The 15,473-nt window shown below is 46.4% G+C and overlaps 1 protein-coding gene across 4 annotated transcripts in view; it reads right to left on the minus strand.

Annotated features, from left to right (window-relative positions):
* SPNS2 (SPNS lysolipid transporter 2, sphingosine-1-phosphate) overlaps window positions 1-15,473 on the minus strand; it is a 163,383-nt gene that overhangs the window by 47,084 nt on the left and 100,826 nt on the right. For all 4 annotated transcript variants that reach the window (XM_054166681.1, XM_054166683.1, XM_054166680.1 and 1 more), the window contains exons 4-8: window positions 13,866-14,017; window positions 9,992-10,058; window positions 6,475-6,617; window positions 5,228-5,380; window positions 2,753-2,942 (exon numbers count right to left, since the gene is read on the minus strand). In XM_054166681.1, coding sequence (XP_054022656.1) covers window positions 2,753-2,942; window positions 5,228-5,380; window positions 6,475-6,617; window positions 9,992-10,058; window positions 13,866-14,017 — 705 coding nt within the window. The remainder of the gene's footprint in view (window positions 1-2,752; window positions 2,943-5,227; window positions 5,381-6,474; window positions 6,618-9,991; window positions 10,059-13,865; window positions 14,018-15,473) is intronic.

Raw genomic sequence — 15,473 nt, forward strand, 5'->3', positions numbered from 1 at the left:
GACTGATAGCTCCTGAAACTGGCACCGTTTTGACTCCTCACACACTTCTTGAAGCCCCATTTCACACTGGGATTTCAGCTCTAGACATCTACCCTCTCCAGAAACCAGCTGTGCTGTGTGGCATCCCATCATCTTCACTTGCTGTTCAGTTGCTCATCTGTGATGAGCCAATAGAAGCTTTGTCCACACCCCAAGTGTTTGTGTTTATGGGATCTGTCAGCATTGTCAAAATGATAAACAGAGGAGGTTTCAGAATGGTCACACCAGCAGCTCTCACTGTAAAATCTAAGCAGAGTATAAACCACTTCCTTGGCTCTCTGCAAAGTGCATATCATTGTTTAAGACAGGAAAGACCTCTAAGATTGAGTCCAACCATTGACCTAACACCACCATGGCCATTAAACCATGTCCCCAAGAGCCATGTCCACACGTGGCTTGAGCACCTCCGGGGACAGTGACTCCACCACCTCCCTGGGCAGCCTGTTCCAATGCCTGACATCTGTCTGCATCTTCATTATTTGCATTCCTCTCTGAAATGCTGGGTAAGGCTCCCACAGTACTCTTGAATTTGAAGCAAGTTTAACTCCATGTCAGTGCTGGGCAACGCTGATGCCTCAGAAAGAGGTAAATCACCACCACCATGTCAGCAAAAGGTCCCTGGGGCTGAGACAGAGATGCTGTAGAAGCTCTGTGGCAAGGTTTCACCCTGGGACTTGCTGTCTCTGCAAGACCATAAAACGTCTTGGAGGAATTGATAGAGATGTTGAAATTGAGGTACAACAGGAACTTGGAACAGTGTCAAAAAGGAAGGCAAAGCAAAGCATCTCTCTCCAGTCATTTGGAGCTTGAAACCAGTGTAAAATCTGCTGCTGCAGTGTCTGAGCAGAGCAACGTGATGATGCCAATGGGTTTCAAGAGACAGGTTTGAAACCCAACATTTCAAAGAGGAAATATTTCAGGCAGAATGGGACCTAAAGATATGTAGATTGCTGTTTTAAGGAGCTGGACCAGGGCACACAAATCCACAGGCTGCAAGGGAAACAGAACAAGAACTACCTGGGCTATAGAGCCAGTTGAGAGAGCAGAAGATAAACACCCAAGTGTCTGGGCAGCTAGGTGATAGGAATGCTGCTATATTCCACTTTTCCAGCCACTTCTACCACTGGCAATCATATACTGGATTAGCATGAACAGATTGGATGGAAAAAAAGAACTCTCTCTACCTGCTCCAGGTAGGAGTGGCTGCTACAGAACTGGAACAGCAGCTGCCCTCAGGGACCAAATCCATCTGCAAGACAGGACTGAGCAGGAGAGAAAATGTATGTGCGTTCAGGGGAGGAAGAGAGCAGAGAGCTGACAGCCTGTGAGGGACAGGTGATCATGCTAATGGAAATGCAGGTCTTCTCCAGGAAAAAATGCAAATCCCCAAAAGCCAAGAAATTAAAAAGCAAAGGCTCTGCTGAACCTTGCTGGAGTGCTGAACACTTCATTTAAGCTGACGCCAGTATAAGTTGGCATTAAAATCTCCTGACTGCTGACTAGATCAGGGAGGAAGACAGTGATCTGGTGGCCATCACAGCTCAATGGCGAGAGAATATCATCTTATGGGGACTCATCTAAATGCCTAGAAGAGATAATTTTAGAGCTTTGAGCCAGTGGGTGATCCAGAACCACTAACCCTTCCATTTTAGCATGGTGTGATCAATGACAGAAGTCTAAGAACAGTGACAGTAGAGGAGGTGTGCAAGAGCCACCGCACTGGGGCACAGGGCAGAGCATTGCTCTTGCCTCTCACAGTCATACAGAACTCAAGGATGCTGTTTCAGGATGACAGCCAGGGCACAACCATCAAGGAAGCTATCAGAAATGAGAAAAGACACCCAGAAATCTTACTGTACTTTCCCCAGCTTTTGAGTCCATCCTATCTAGGTGATCCATCTCCAACCATCTCATGCTTTCCCTAGGACCTTCTCCCAGGTCCTAGGCTTCTCTCCAGTACACTGAAAGGGAACCTGGGGCCTCTTCAGTGTACTTGATCTTTGCTCTCTGCTGGAAGCAAGATTCTAGCCTGAGGCTGGATTATTATACCTGAGTTTTCCCTTCAGTCTTTTTGTTTGGATCTATCTGATGCCTTGATTACAAACACTCAGGGAGGGGCCATCTTTCAATCTCCATTTGAGCAGCACAAGTACTGTGGGTTCCTGGGCTGTGACTGGGATTTTGGGTGCTATGGCAATACAGATAACAACAAATTGAAATGACCTGATAATTACATTAATACTGCTCTGCAGCAAGCTCCCCATGTATGGAAATGAATGGTACTTACAGGTAGGCAAAAGCATGCCCACAGACAAGTGATTGTGCAATTATCATTTGGTATCACTGCAGCTCCAATACCCTTATTGCATGGGGAGTGGCCGATTTTCCAACACCAAAGAATTAGGCAAGAGAATAGAGGTATGGATAGAGGTACAGAGAGAGCACTTGGAAGGCAGGGAGCTGTGGCTTTCCATGCATGCACTATATCCCCAGCTCTGAGTTCTGAGGACAGTTTACTAGGTGGGGTTAAGCAGCTGAGACATCATTATCCCTTCCAGGCACATCTAGAGTGTGCCACAATGAAGGGCATTCAGAAAGGGAGAAGCAAACCCAACGTCTCAAGCTTCCTGCAGGCAACGACACAGGGAGTGTTCTAAGGAGTTTAGCAGGGAGAGTAAGAGTGAGACTGGCATATGCAAAGGATTATACTTACATAGGCTCCCACAATGCTGCTCTTGGCAGCAACGAAGATCAGACAGATGAAGATGGCTGATCCCAGCATGCCAACGGCACAGACAAGGGGATCAGCTCGCTGGGTTTTTGACCGGCACCATTTGGTTGCCCCTGCCCCGGTGATCACACCCAGGAAACCAGTGAAGCAGGTGATTGCTCCAAAGATCAAGCTAGTAAAAAGGACAAAACCCAACAAACAAACAAAAAGAGAGACAGGTTTATTTATTGGAGGTCACTCCCCCCCCCTCCCCTTGCCCTCCTCCCTCCCCCCCAAATGGACTTAATCTTTGAACAAATTACTAGGGGAAACTGGCTACTGGAAACCTGAACATTGGCTTTCCAGATTCAAAAGAAAACAAAGGAGCTCCCCTGCTGAGGGCTTGTGATTTTAGCACTCATCCCCTGCAGTTAGGAAAAACAGGGTAGGAAATTCAGCCTTGCACACAGGCACTGATCAAAATGCAAAGGGGTGCAAAGGTCTCATGCTGCTGCTTCGGGTGGGGCTGAGCTTCCTACAAGGTGCATTGTACAGCTGCTTGTGTATGCACACAGCTAAGTAATAGCTTCACGTTGATCAGGTAAGGGGAAAGTCACAGACAGAACACTACGAAGCTGGAGGGGAAGGAAGCCTAACAAAACTGTGGTGCAGAAGTAGAAAAGAGACTTTCGTCTATGCCTTAGAGGGTGTTTGGAGAGCTGAGAATTTAGGTTTTGAAGCCCCATACTTAAGAGACTTCCAACACACTCTGACTTCCTAACCCCTTTCAGACCACTTCAAGGAAGCTTTCTTTTGCTGTCAGGTTATACCTTTGAAATGTGCTCCTTCCAATTTAAAGGGCCAGGAGCTGCCTATGATTCTCCATATTGCAGAGGTTCAGGACTTGGGTTACAGAATCTTTGGCAGCTCCATTACAGTAGCTCCAGGGCAGCTCGAAATGTAGGTGTCATCAAGGAGTGGAAAAGTTCTCTTGGTAAACAGCAGATGGGCAGTCAGAGTGGAGCTGTATTTTTCTGCTCGCTGCATTTCTGCAGGACAGCCTGAGACTGCCCGCTGGGCGCTCTGGTTGATGGCCTTCCAAACCACTAAGTGCTTTACTTGAGATGGGATTGTGTCAGCTCCAACGAGAAGGTTTTCCCGATGTTATTTCCCCACCCCGCCCCCAGGCTAAAAAAGCAGAAGAGCTGACAGGGAAAAAAAAAAAAAAAAAAAAAAAGAGAGACAAGAGAAAGAAAAAAGAAAAGGAAAAAGGAAGAAAGAAGAAAGAGAAAAAGAAAAAAAGATGAAAGAAGAAAGAAAAATGAAAAAAAAGAGAAAAGCTAAAAGAGAAAAGAAAAAAGAAAATAAAAAAAAGATAAAAAGGAAGAGAAAAAGGAAGATAAAAAAAGAAGATAAAAAAAGAAGAAGAAAGAAGGAAGAAGAAAAAAGAAGGAAGAAGAAAAAAAGAAGGAAGAAGAAAAAAAGAAGGAAGAAGTAAAAAGAAGGAAGAAGAAAAAAGAAGGAAGAAGAAAAAAGAAGGAAGAAGAAAAAAGAAGGAAGAAGAAAAAAGAAGGAAGAAGAAAAAAAGGAAGAAGAAAAAAAGAAGGAAGAAGAAAAAAGAAGGAAGAAGAAAAAAGAAGGAAGAAGAAAAAAGAAGGAAGAACAAAAAAGAAGGAAGAAGAAGAAGAAAAAAGAAGAAGAAAGAAGAAGAAGAAAGAAGAAGAAAAAAGAAGAAGAAAGAATGACGAAAAAAGAAAAAGCAGCAGCAGTTTTGTGTCTCTTTTATTCACCTGGAGAAATGCTTTTTTAGCATTTCATGGCTTGTGCCACCAAGGTAAAGCACGAAACAATGGATGACTTTTCCCAGCTTCTGGGCTGCAAGTGATGTTATATAACTGGGACTGGAAAAAAAAACCCCAAACCACTGCATAACACTGAGCACTCCAGACCCACATCTCTGCACCATCCTTCAGCCAAACTCGGCACACACAGCAGCATACAGAACACTGAAGCACACTGCTCCCTCATGTAGAAGCAGAAGTCTTCATGGTTAGTCTCTGTAGCCTTCAGGGGAAGCAGTCCAACCTCTGAATTACAACCACCACTGTGGCTGCCCAACCTGCCAGCTTCCTCTGCTGCTATCACAGCTTAAGTATGGGGCTTCAAAACCCAAGTTCTCAGCTCTCCAAACACCCTCTGAGGCACAGACAAAAGTCTCTTTTCAACTTCTGCACCACAGTCTGGGAACCAAGACAGAGCTGAGGTCACCACTTCTCCCTTGGTTTGACTTCATGCAATGAAGAAGAGAAATAAAGCCTCGTTTACAGACCCCAGCATTTCCTACCATTGTTGTAAAGGCCTAGAGGAAATTACTGACATTCTAGTAACTTGACCCTCTGGGACCTGCCTGTTTCCTCTGGTAAATAAGCCCAACACTCTCTTCTCCCCATCTTTAAAGCAGCTGAGTCTGAATCTCACCTGTCTTTGGTGCCACAGGGCTGTGAGCTGCAGGTTTCTGCTGTCTTCTGCACCACCTGTGCTCTGTGAAGGTAGAGAGGGATCCACATGCCCAGTGCCCCTGTGGCAAACGAGACGGCTGAGGTGGCCAACGATGAGAACACATAGCTGCGGCTGCGGAGATGCAAGAGGAGGTTTAGTGGTAAAAGTGAGGAAGCAGAAGCCCCAGACAGCAGGCAGTGCTTCAGTGACAAAACACAGTGTTCTCCCAGACTAGCCACCTCCCTTTGCCAAGGGACAGAAACAAAGCAATGGAGGATAAGAGGCATGGAATAGTTCTTCATATGTGATGCTCTGTTGATAGTAACTTACTTAGCTCTTCAGATTTGCCTCACAGAGACCATTTTTCTTGGGACCTTTGTCACTACTTAGCCACTAAGACTACATCACCTCTTTACCTGCATGACCACTTTCACTTCTCCCCACTATTACTATTTGGATAAACTACCTACATAAGCAATGCAGAAACGTTGATAAATGCTCCTGTCTATAAGCCACCATCAGTTTTCATAGCCCTTTGACACTGGATGGCAATAGGAGGGAGACAATTCTAGCCAGCAGTTCCAAAAATGAGGGACACCAGAAGTTTCCCATCAGAATTCCAGTAGAACACTGAATTCACAGGTGTTTGCATGTTCACAGCCAGCGCTCTGGAAGCAAGCAGAGCTGCTTGAACACTGGTGAGCACACAAACTTTTCTGCACAGCTCCACATTTTTCCACACATGAGCACATTCAGTGCTTGGGCATTCAGTCACACCTGGCTGTCTTATGCAGACACATTGAAATCTGCCTTATAGTGCAAGCTTTTGTGTATTTCTCACTCTTCTGTCGCTCTGCCATTTAACTCTCCCCTCAGCAGAGTAGCTCCCTCATGGAAGAAAAAGGGTCTAAGTGTCTGAACAAGAGTGGCACAACAATTAATACAGGAATACAGCATTTTCTACACTTCAAAAGCCTTGATTTGTCTGAAGCATGAGCCAAACAAAGCATTGGGATCTCTTAGATCTCAGTCTTGGAAGTGTTAGAGCAGAAGTGGGAAGCCATCATCATCACTATACCTCATGAAAACATAGGTGCACAGACTAAGCTTCCCCCAGCTCCCCTCATGGTGCCACTTTCCAGTCCCCCAGTGCTAAGAGCACAGGCCACTGGATGTTCCAGTTCACCATTAGGGATGGGGAATGCTTTGGGCTGAAGTGCTCTTACTTTCTAATCAGTGCTTTCATGTCTCTTAGCCATGAGGTCTGAGCCTTCAGCTGGGCCCCGAGTTGTTCAGCATTTCCTCTTTTAGCAGCAGGTACAAATATCAAGATGAGTGTCCCTGTTATCATTCCCAGGAGTGGAGATACCTGCAAGAAAGGAGCAGGGAATTAGCACAGGAGTCAGCAGGGCTTGCTGTCACCAGTCAGGAAGGAGGAGATTACATTTATTTAGTTTCAGCAGCTTGATTCTTTACAGTTAGGCAGAATCTGTAAGCACACTGAGGCATCTGCTCCTTCCTTCCTCCCTGTCATTCCCTGGACTCTTATCTCACTCTGGAAGCACGCAGCTTTGAGAATACTCTGACTGAAGCAGTCCTACTAAAGTTCCAAGATTCATCTAAATTTGGTTCTTCAGTGACATTTAACTCTTTGGAAACCAATTCCCAGCTGGGCTGAGAGACCAGCTAGTTTCTGGAAGCATGTAGAAGCCTTTTAAAGGCAGTGAGGCCAGGGGAAAGATTTCTGGACCTTGGGAGCATGATGGCTTGGAAAATCCTTGCTTGACATGCATCCCTCTTTCACCTAACCCAAAACAGCTTGCCATTTTCAGTGGACAGCAGACCAAGAAATATTGAAAATTGAGGCTGGAAGATGCATTCAAGGGTTAGATTTCCCAGTTTCACAGAATCACCAAGGTTGGAAGAGACCTCAAGGATCATCAAGTCCAACCTGTCACCACAGACCTCATGACTAAACCATGGCACCAAGTGCCACGTCCAATCCCCCCTTGAACACCTCCAGGGATGGTAACTCCACCACCTCCCTGGGCAGCACATTCCAATGGCCAATCACTCTTTCTGTAAAGAACTTCTTCCTAACATCCAGCCTAAACCTCCCCTGGCACAGCTTGAGACTGTGTCCTCTTGTTCTGGTGCTGCTTGCCTGAGAGAAGAAACCAGCCCCCATCTGTCTACAGCCTCCCTTCAGGTAGTTGTAGAGAGCAAGAAGGTCTGCCCTTCTCCAGGCTAAGCAACCCCAGCTCCCTCAGCCTCTCCCCACAGGGCTGTGCTCCAGACCTCTCCCCAGCCTCGTTGCCCTTCTCTGGACATGTTCAAGTCTCTCAATATCCTTCTTAAACTGAGGGGCCAATCTTTTCTCCCAATCACTAGATAGAAATCCAAAGATCCCAGAGAGTTTTGTAAGCTACAAAGAGGATTCCTGTTTTGACACAGGAATTCCATCATTGTCAGGATGGAAAATAGCTGTGTTAGGAAGATAGGAACATTTTTTTTTGTCACTGAACTATCATCTCTTCTATGCAGGCTATTTTAAACATAAATTCCTGCTCCCAAACACCCCTTGTGCTTCCAATAATAACCTGAGCATGGCCTTTCCACAGAGAGCAGTGTTTCATGACCAAAGATGACAAACTCAGAATTCTACTAGGGAAAGCAAGACAAAAATAGTTCAGAACTGGAAAGTCAGGAAAATCCTTCATCCAGGGACAGAGGCAGCCTGTCACTGTGTCCTTAGCACATTTGAACACAAGACACAGCACTGGTTTGGGGGAAAAAAATGGAAATGCTGAGATTTTTTCAAGGGCCATATAATTGAAGCCTCTCTGATTTTTATCTGAAGGCTTAACCCTCTCCCCCCAACAGGACAATACCCACTGATACTCAGCAGTGCTCCAGGGAAACACTGACATTGCTGTGAGATCCAGAGACAAAGCTGCCACTTGCCAAAGTGCCCTTTTGGCTTCTTCAGCCCACTGAAGATTTGGAGACCACAGAGGGAAGCATCACCTGGGGAAACCTTCTACATCTTTCAAGAGCACAATGATTGCCACAGGGACAGAAGCTGCTTTATGCTGATGTCTGGAAGCATCCTTGCTGTTGGACTGCAAAAGTTAAGCAATGCTGTCCAAAGCAACCACCACAGAGATGTGCAGCTTGTCAGATTCCTCTCTATCTACAACTCCCTGAAGGGGGGTTGTAGCCAGGAGGGGGTTGGTCTCTTCTCCCAGGCAACCAACACCAAGAGGACACAATCTCAAGCTGAGTCAGGGGAAGTTTAGGCTGGAGGTGAGGAGAAAGTTCTTCCCAGAGAGAGTTGTTAGCCATTGGAATGTGCTGCCCAGGGAGGTGGTGGAGTCCCCATCCCTGGAGGTGTTCAAGAGGGGATTGGACGTGGCACTTGGTGCCATGGTTTAGTAGTCATGAGGTGTTGGGTGACAGGTTAGACTTGATGACCTTTGAGGTCTTTTCCAACCTTATTGATTCTATGATCCTGCACAATCAGGGAGTCATGGAGCACTCTGCCACAGTGGACATCATGATCCCATAAGAGGTACAGGCATGCAACAGCCTGGATTTCTCGGGATAACTATGGACACTTCATCTGAAGAGAAAGATGCTGGTGAGGAACTCTTTGCACACATTAATCATTTGGGTTTTACAGAGAGAAACACAAGAGTGCTCCAATGAATCAACCTGCTTTAAAGCCCATTGATCAGGGCGAGGAGCAGCTTTGGGGTTTCACATTCCTTACGCTGGTCTCCACTCAAAAGTTAATTTTGCCCTTGGAGTACTTCTGCTACTGAATGAGGTGACCATCCTCTTGGTGTGAAGATGTAGACTAATCAACTTTTCATTTCTGGTTCACAGCTGGAAAAGCCTCTCCACAGCTGGAAAAGCCTCTCCACAGCTGGAAAAGCCTCTCCACCCTCCCAGCTGCAGATGACCTGCTCGCGGCGATTTTCCTGGCTTGGCTTACCCTTGGTGGACAGGGAGGGAATGGCCTGGGTCACAGAGGGGTGCATTGGCTTGAGATGGGAATCCATGCATTTCATCACCTGCTGTTAAAAATGGTGTTGGCCTGAGCTCCATGAGAATTGTTGTCTTCACGAAGTGCCAGAGCCAGAGAATGCACCTCATGGGGGCTCGTGCCACCCAGCCTGCCAAAGGTCAGACAACAGTTCTGCTGGGCCACTTCCTCTCCGCTCTTTCAAGACATCTTTGTGTGCAGGATCTGTTTGTGCCTATGTGATTGGAGTGTATTATCTTTTCAACACATTTATCAGGGTCCCAAGAGGTTAAAATAGAAGGAAACCGACTGTCTCAGGGCAGAAAAACAAGCGGAAACTGGAACAAAGTGTTTTTTCCTCAAAGCAGGAAGCCATTCTCGGAGTTTCTTGACAGCAGGGCACTGTGGAGTTGATTTAAGGCCAATGGCTCGTCTTCCCATCCTCATCAAGAAATCGTGGACGGGCTGATAATGAACTGATTGGAAAAAATCTTGCTCCCAGGCAGGGAGAAACCAAAGCACGAGCAGCCAAACCCACATACTGCTCCTGTTTGCTTAGAGAGTGCATCTGCCATGCACTTAATATTCCTAGATGTGACTTCCAATCCTCTTAGCTTCTAGGTCTAACAACAGGTTGAGGTGCTGTGTGACAGAACTGTCCCCATCACTGATCCACCCTTGCAGCTCACATTAAGGTGTTATTAGGAGTGGCTTACCCGCAACGCCCAGTGCCAGTCTCCAGCAACCTGCTTCACACTTGACCCAGTGATGTATCCCAAGCCACTGCAAGAAATACAAAGATGAGAGTCAGTCAGAGCTTTAGCAGACTACCACAGCCAGGCTGCTCTTAAAGCAGCGTAAAAAGAGACACAATCAATTTTGTGTCCTAGGCTCTCTTCTGCAGCAGGAAGAAACGCAGGGCCTGAAGGTGAAGCAGATGGTGGCTAATGCATAACTCTTCCCAGCACTGTTGGTCTAAAAATGCTCAAATGGGAGGGAAATTTGGGAACTGATCTCAAATTTATGGTTGACCTTTCAATTTACAGTGGATGGAAACAGAGCCTCAACGAGAATTTATCTCCCAATTTGAATTCCACATCAGACCTTTCTGTGCACTAATAGGAATACTTAACAACTTCACATTCAAGCTCTCAGTGAAGAAGTGCCCTTCAAGGACAGACCACATTCCATCACTACATTTCTTTTTGGGCCTTGCAATTTAATAGTACTTAGTTCTAATTACCCAGGAAGAAACAGTTTTCCATAAGCTTGTCAGAAAAAAACCAAGAAGAAGATGACAAGTCTGCTGGGAGAACATCAGACCTGACTCTTGGAAGTGCCTTCTGAGAGAGAAAAGTTACAACAGGAACTTCAGCCACGTGCTAAGAATTGCACAGTGGTGACAAAAGGTGGCTCACAGGCTGCTGGGTAGAGGTGAACATGGCCAAGAGTCTCTCCAAGTGAACAGAAGGGAGTGAAAATCCCTTTCTCAGAACTGCTGCATTTGTGGCTGAGATTGCCGTGGTTAAAAGCTGCCAGGATGGCTGTGGGGCAGCTGCCAGCCATCACAGGCTTTTAGTGCACAGATGGCTATGTTTTGCAGGTTGTCATCTACAGTCACCCCAAATCTGGGGGATCCTTACACAGGCAAGCCCCCACATCAAACCATGGATTCACATATCTGTTGGATGTTGAGATAATGAAGTCCCAGAATCATACAACTGTTATGGCTGGAAGAGACCTTTCAGGTCATTGAGTCCAATCATCAACCCACCACCACCATGGTCATTAAACCATGTCCCAGAGTGCCATATCTGCATGGTTTTTGAACACCTCCAGGAATGGTGAGTCCACTCTCTCCCTGGACAACCTCTTCCAAAGCCTGACCACTCTTGTAGTGAAGAAAGTTTTCCTAATATCCAAGCTAAACCTCCTTTGGGCACAAGCTGAGGCTATTTCTCCTTGTCCTATTGTTAGTTATGTGGGAAAAGAAACAGAAACCCACATCTCATTCCAATCTCCTTTTAGGTAGTTGTAGAGAGCAATAAGGTCTCCCCTCAGCTTTCCCTTCCAGGCCAAACAGGATTAATGTTTGTCATTCCTTGCTAGCCACAGTTCACTGAATTCTCATTGTAAGCAACTGGCATCCTTGCCCCTCTTGGGAACAGATTCTGCTCACCAGTTAAGGACTTTGCTATCTCTTTTTTTTCTCAAGAGGGATGTGTGTGAGTTTGATCTCAGGGTGAGTGCTCTAACTTCTAAAATGCACCATCAGAAACCAGAAGTTTTACCCTGAGTTATAGGATAGGATAGGATAGGATAGGATAGGATAGGATAGGATAGGATAGGATAGGATAGAATAGAATAGAATAGAATAGAATAGAATAGAATAGAATAGAATAGAATAGAATAGAATAGAATAGAATAGAATAGAATAGAATAGAATAGAATAGAATAGAATTAACCAGGTTGGAAAAGACCTTCGAGATCGAGTCCAACACCATCTAATCAACTAAACCATGGCACCAAGCACCCCATCCAGTCTCTTCCTAACCACCTCCAGTGGTGGTGACTCCACCACCTCCCTGGGCAGCACATTCCAATGGCCAATCTCTCTTTCTATGAAGAATTTCTTCACCTCCAGCCTAAACCTCCCCTGGTGCAGCTTGAGACTGTGTCCTCTTGTTCTGGTGCTGGTTGCCTGGAAGAAGAGACCAACCCCTACCTGGCTACTCTTTTTTTTTATAGAGCCTCCTCTTCTCCAGGCTAAGCAATCTCAGCTCCCTCAGTCTCCCCTCACAGGGCTTGTGCCCAAATTCTGCCCAACTTTGAATTTGTCCAACCTAAACTAGCACAACACAACTAAGCCAGTCTTAGATGGCTTGGTGGGCACCATAGCAGTAGCCAGTCCCTTTTAGTGCCACTGAAATAACAACTGGGGAAACTGTGAAGCCTAGTGTAGCCAGCAAGGCTGAAGAGTGAGTCTGTCACAACAGTTCACACTCAAGGCAGAGCAGTGGAGGACAGCTCAGCCCAGAGATGCTTGATGAAAGCCAAGAGACAGATCTGGAGCAGTTATTTCCTCTGGCTCTTTCTTTCAGTTGAGTTCCCTCATCAGCCCAACACAGCATCTGAGAGCTGGGACAGGAGGGGAATCTGTGATGGTGTTTTGGCTTTAAATGTTTTCCTTTTATCTTTTCCAAATCATAGTTGACCTGCTGTTGTGAGGTGGTAGGCAGGGTGGGTTTGCATAGCTTGCCTACCGATTCGCAGAGCTGGACAGCATCCTGTGCAGAAGTGATGCCATGGGTTTGTTTCTGGGCCCCATGCTCTTTAATATCTTTATCAATGATCTGGATGAGGGCATTGAGTTCATCATCAGTAAGTTTGCAGACAACACCAAGCTGGGGGCAGGAGTTGATCTGTTAGAGAGTAGGAGAGCTCTGCAAAGGGAACCTTGACAGGCTGGACAGATGGGCAGAGTCCAAGAGCATGAGATTGAACACAGCTAAATGCTGGGTTCTACACATTGGCCACTCTATGATTCTATTAAAACAAAAAGAAGCCAGCTACAATATTTTGATTCAATTTCTACTTCATTGTTGTAAAAATAACCAAACCAAACAACACCAAAAAAAGAACCCCACAACAATTTCTTCCCCAAAATGACACATGAACCAGTAACAGGGCTAGAAAAAGAAGCCAGTTCCTGCAACTAATTAGTCACTGCTCACAGTATTTTCCTGTCCAAGCCATTCCAACCAAAGGCAGAACTAGCAGCAGCAGCTTAAGATTTGTGAGCTTACTGTGAGATGGGACAATAGGAAACAGCCTCAAGTTGTGCCAGGGCAGGTTTAGGACATCAGGAACAATTTCTTCCCCAGAAGGGTTGTCAAACCATGGAACAGGCTGCCCAGGGCAGTGGTGGAATGGAATGGAATGGAATGGAAATGGAATGGAAATGGAAATGGGAATGGGAATGGAATGGAATAGAACAGGTTGGAAAAGATCTTTGAAGATCACCGTGTCCAACCTATCATCCAACACCACCTAATCAACTAAACCATGGCACCAAGCACCCTATCAATTCTCCTCCTAAACACCTCCAATGATGGTGACCCCACCACCTCCCCAGGCAGCCCATTCCAATGGCCACTCACTCTCTCTGTGTAGAAGTTCTTCCTAACTCCCAGCCTAAAGCTCCCCTGGTGCAGCTTGAGACTGTGCCCTCTGTTCTGGTGCTGGTTGCCTGGGAGAAGAGACCAACCCCCACCTGGCTACAACCTCCCTTCATGTAGCTGTAGACAGCAATAAGGTCTCCCCTGAGCCTCCTCTTCTCCAGGCTAAGCAACCCCAGCTCCCTCAGCCTCTCCTCATAGGTCTTGTGTTCCAAACCCCTCCTCAGCTTTGTTGCCCTTCTCTGGACACACTCCAGCAAGGAGGCACATGGTTTAGTGGTGACCTGGCAGTGCTGGGTTAACAGTGGGAATCGATCTTCAAGGTCTTTTCTAACCAAAATGATTCTGTGCTGCTAAGAGAAAAGCCAAAACCAGATGAAAGCAGCAATATTTTTTTTTTTTTCCCACTTACCTGCCAAGAGGAATTGCAAAGTAGAAAACAGACAGCATAAGGGTCCTGGTGTTTTTGGTGAAAAGGTCTCCTATGATGGTTGGGGCAATAGTGGAGTAACTTGCTTCACCGATGCCAACCAAACCTCTTGAGAGCACAAGAAGCCAGAAATACTGAGGAAAGAAAGAAAACACATTAGCAGGCCTCCTCTTGTGGGTTTTTTGTTTTAGTTCAAGATGGACAACCTTGAGCCCACACAAACAGGGCAATCCAAACCCATGAGACTGCAAAGTGATCCCCTTGCTTCACTTCGGTTTGTCTCTGGCCAGGACTGAAGGGCCTACAGTTTCTGGTGAAGATGAGTAGGTGCCACAGTTTTTGGTGCAGATGTGTAGGTAGGAAAGAAAAGCAACAGTAATACATCTTTGCTCAGTTACAGTCCAGCCTTTATCCTGACACAGGCAGAAGACCCTCAGAGTTTATTCTCAGGGTGCAGCCTGCTCTGGTTACGCCAAGTGCCAGCAGCACTGTGTGGACAGAGGGAGGTCTGGGAAGGAGGATGGGTGGGACAAACCTTGCTCCAGAAATAAAAGACCTGCCAAGCACAATCCCAGTACTCAGGACTGGTTAGGCCACACCTTGAGTCCTGTGTCTAGTTCTGGGCCCCTCAGTTTAGGAAGGATGTTGAATTGCTGGAATGTGTCTAGAGAAGGGCAACAAGGTTGGTGAGGGATTTGGAGCACAAGCCCTATGAGGAGAGGCTGAGGGAGCTGGGGTTGCTTAGCCTGGAGAAGAGGAAGCTCAGGAGAGACCTTATTGCAGTCTACAGCTACCTGAAAGGAGGTTGTAGCCAGGTGGGGATTGGTCTCTTCTCCCAGGCAACCAGCACCAGAGCAAGAGGACACAGTCTCAAGCTGCAGCAGGGGAGGTTCAGGCTGGATGTTAGGAAGAAGTTCTTCACAGAAAGAGAGATTGGCCATTGGAATGTGCTGCCCAGGGAGGTGATGGAGTCACCATCACTGGAGGTGTTTAGGAAGAGACTGGATGGGGTGCTTGGTGCCATGGTTTAGTTGATTAGATGGTGTTGGGTGATAAGTTGGACTTGATGATCTCTAAGGTCTCCTCCAACCTGGTTCATTCTATTCTGTTCTGTTCTATGCTATGCTATGCTATGCTATCTCAGCCTCCCCAGCATGCCAAGGCATGAGTTAAGACTGGTGAAATCCCAAAGGCTCTTCAATGCTGCAGAAGGGTTGAACCTGAAACCCCTCAAACTCAGTATTTTTTCCTTTACTAGTAAAGGAAAGCTACAGAGTAAGAGGATATGTTCAAAGGTGTTAAGCACCTATCTCACTCCCCTGGCCTTGGAAAAAAAAGCATAAACCTGCTCCTCACAGCAGGAAATCAGAATAAGCCAACACTGAGCAGCTCTGACAAAGGTCATGTTGTGATCTGAGCTGAGATGCACAAAGAGAGAAGCCTGGAGCTTTCCTGTGAGCCATAGGAACCCCAGGGTGCCCAGCAGTCCCACCAGGTGAACACATCAGAGCAGCACCAGAGGCTGCAAAAAGGCACTAAGCCTTCCTGAGTAAAGGGCAATCCAGCACAAAGAGGGATGGACTTCACATT

This window comes from Dryobates pubescens, chromosome 13 (genome assembly GCF_014839835.1).
Source record: "Dryobates pubescens isolate bDryPub1 chromosome 13, bDryPub1.pri, whole genome shotgun sequence".
NCBI classification, from domain to species: Eukaryota; Metazoa; Chordata; class Aves; order Piciformes; family Picidae; genus Dryobates; species Dryobates pubescens.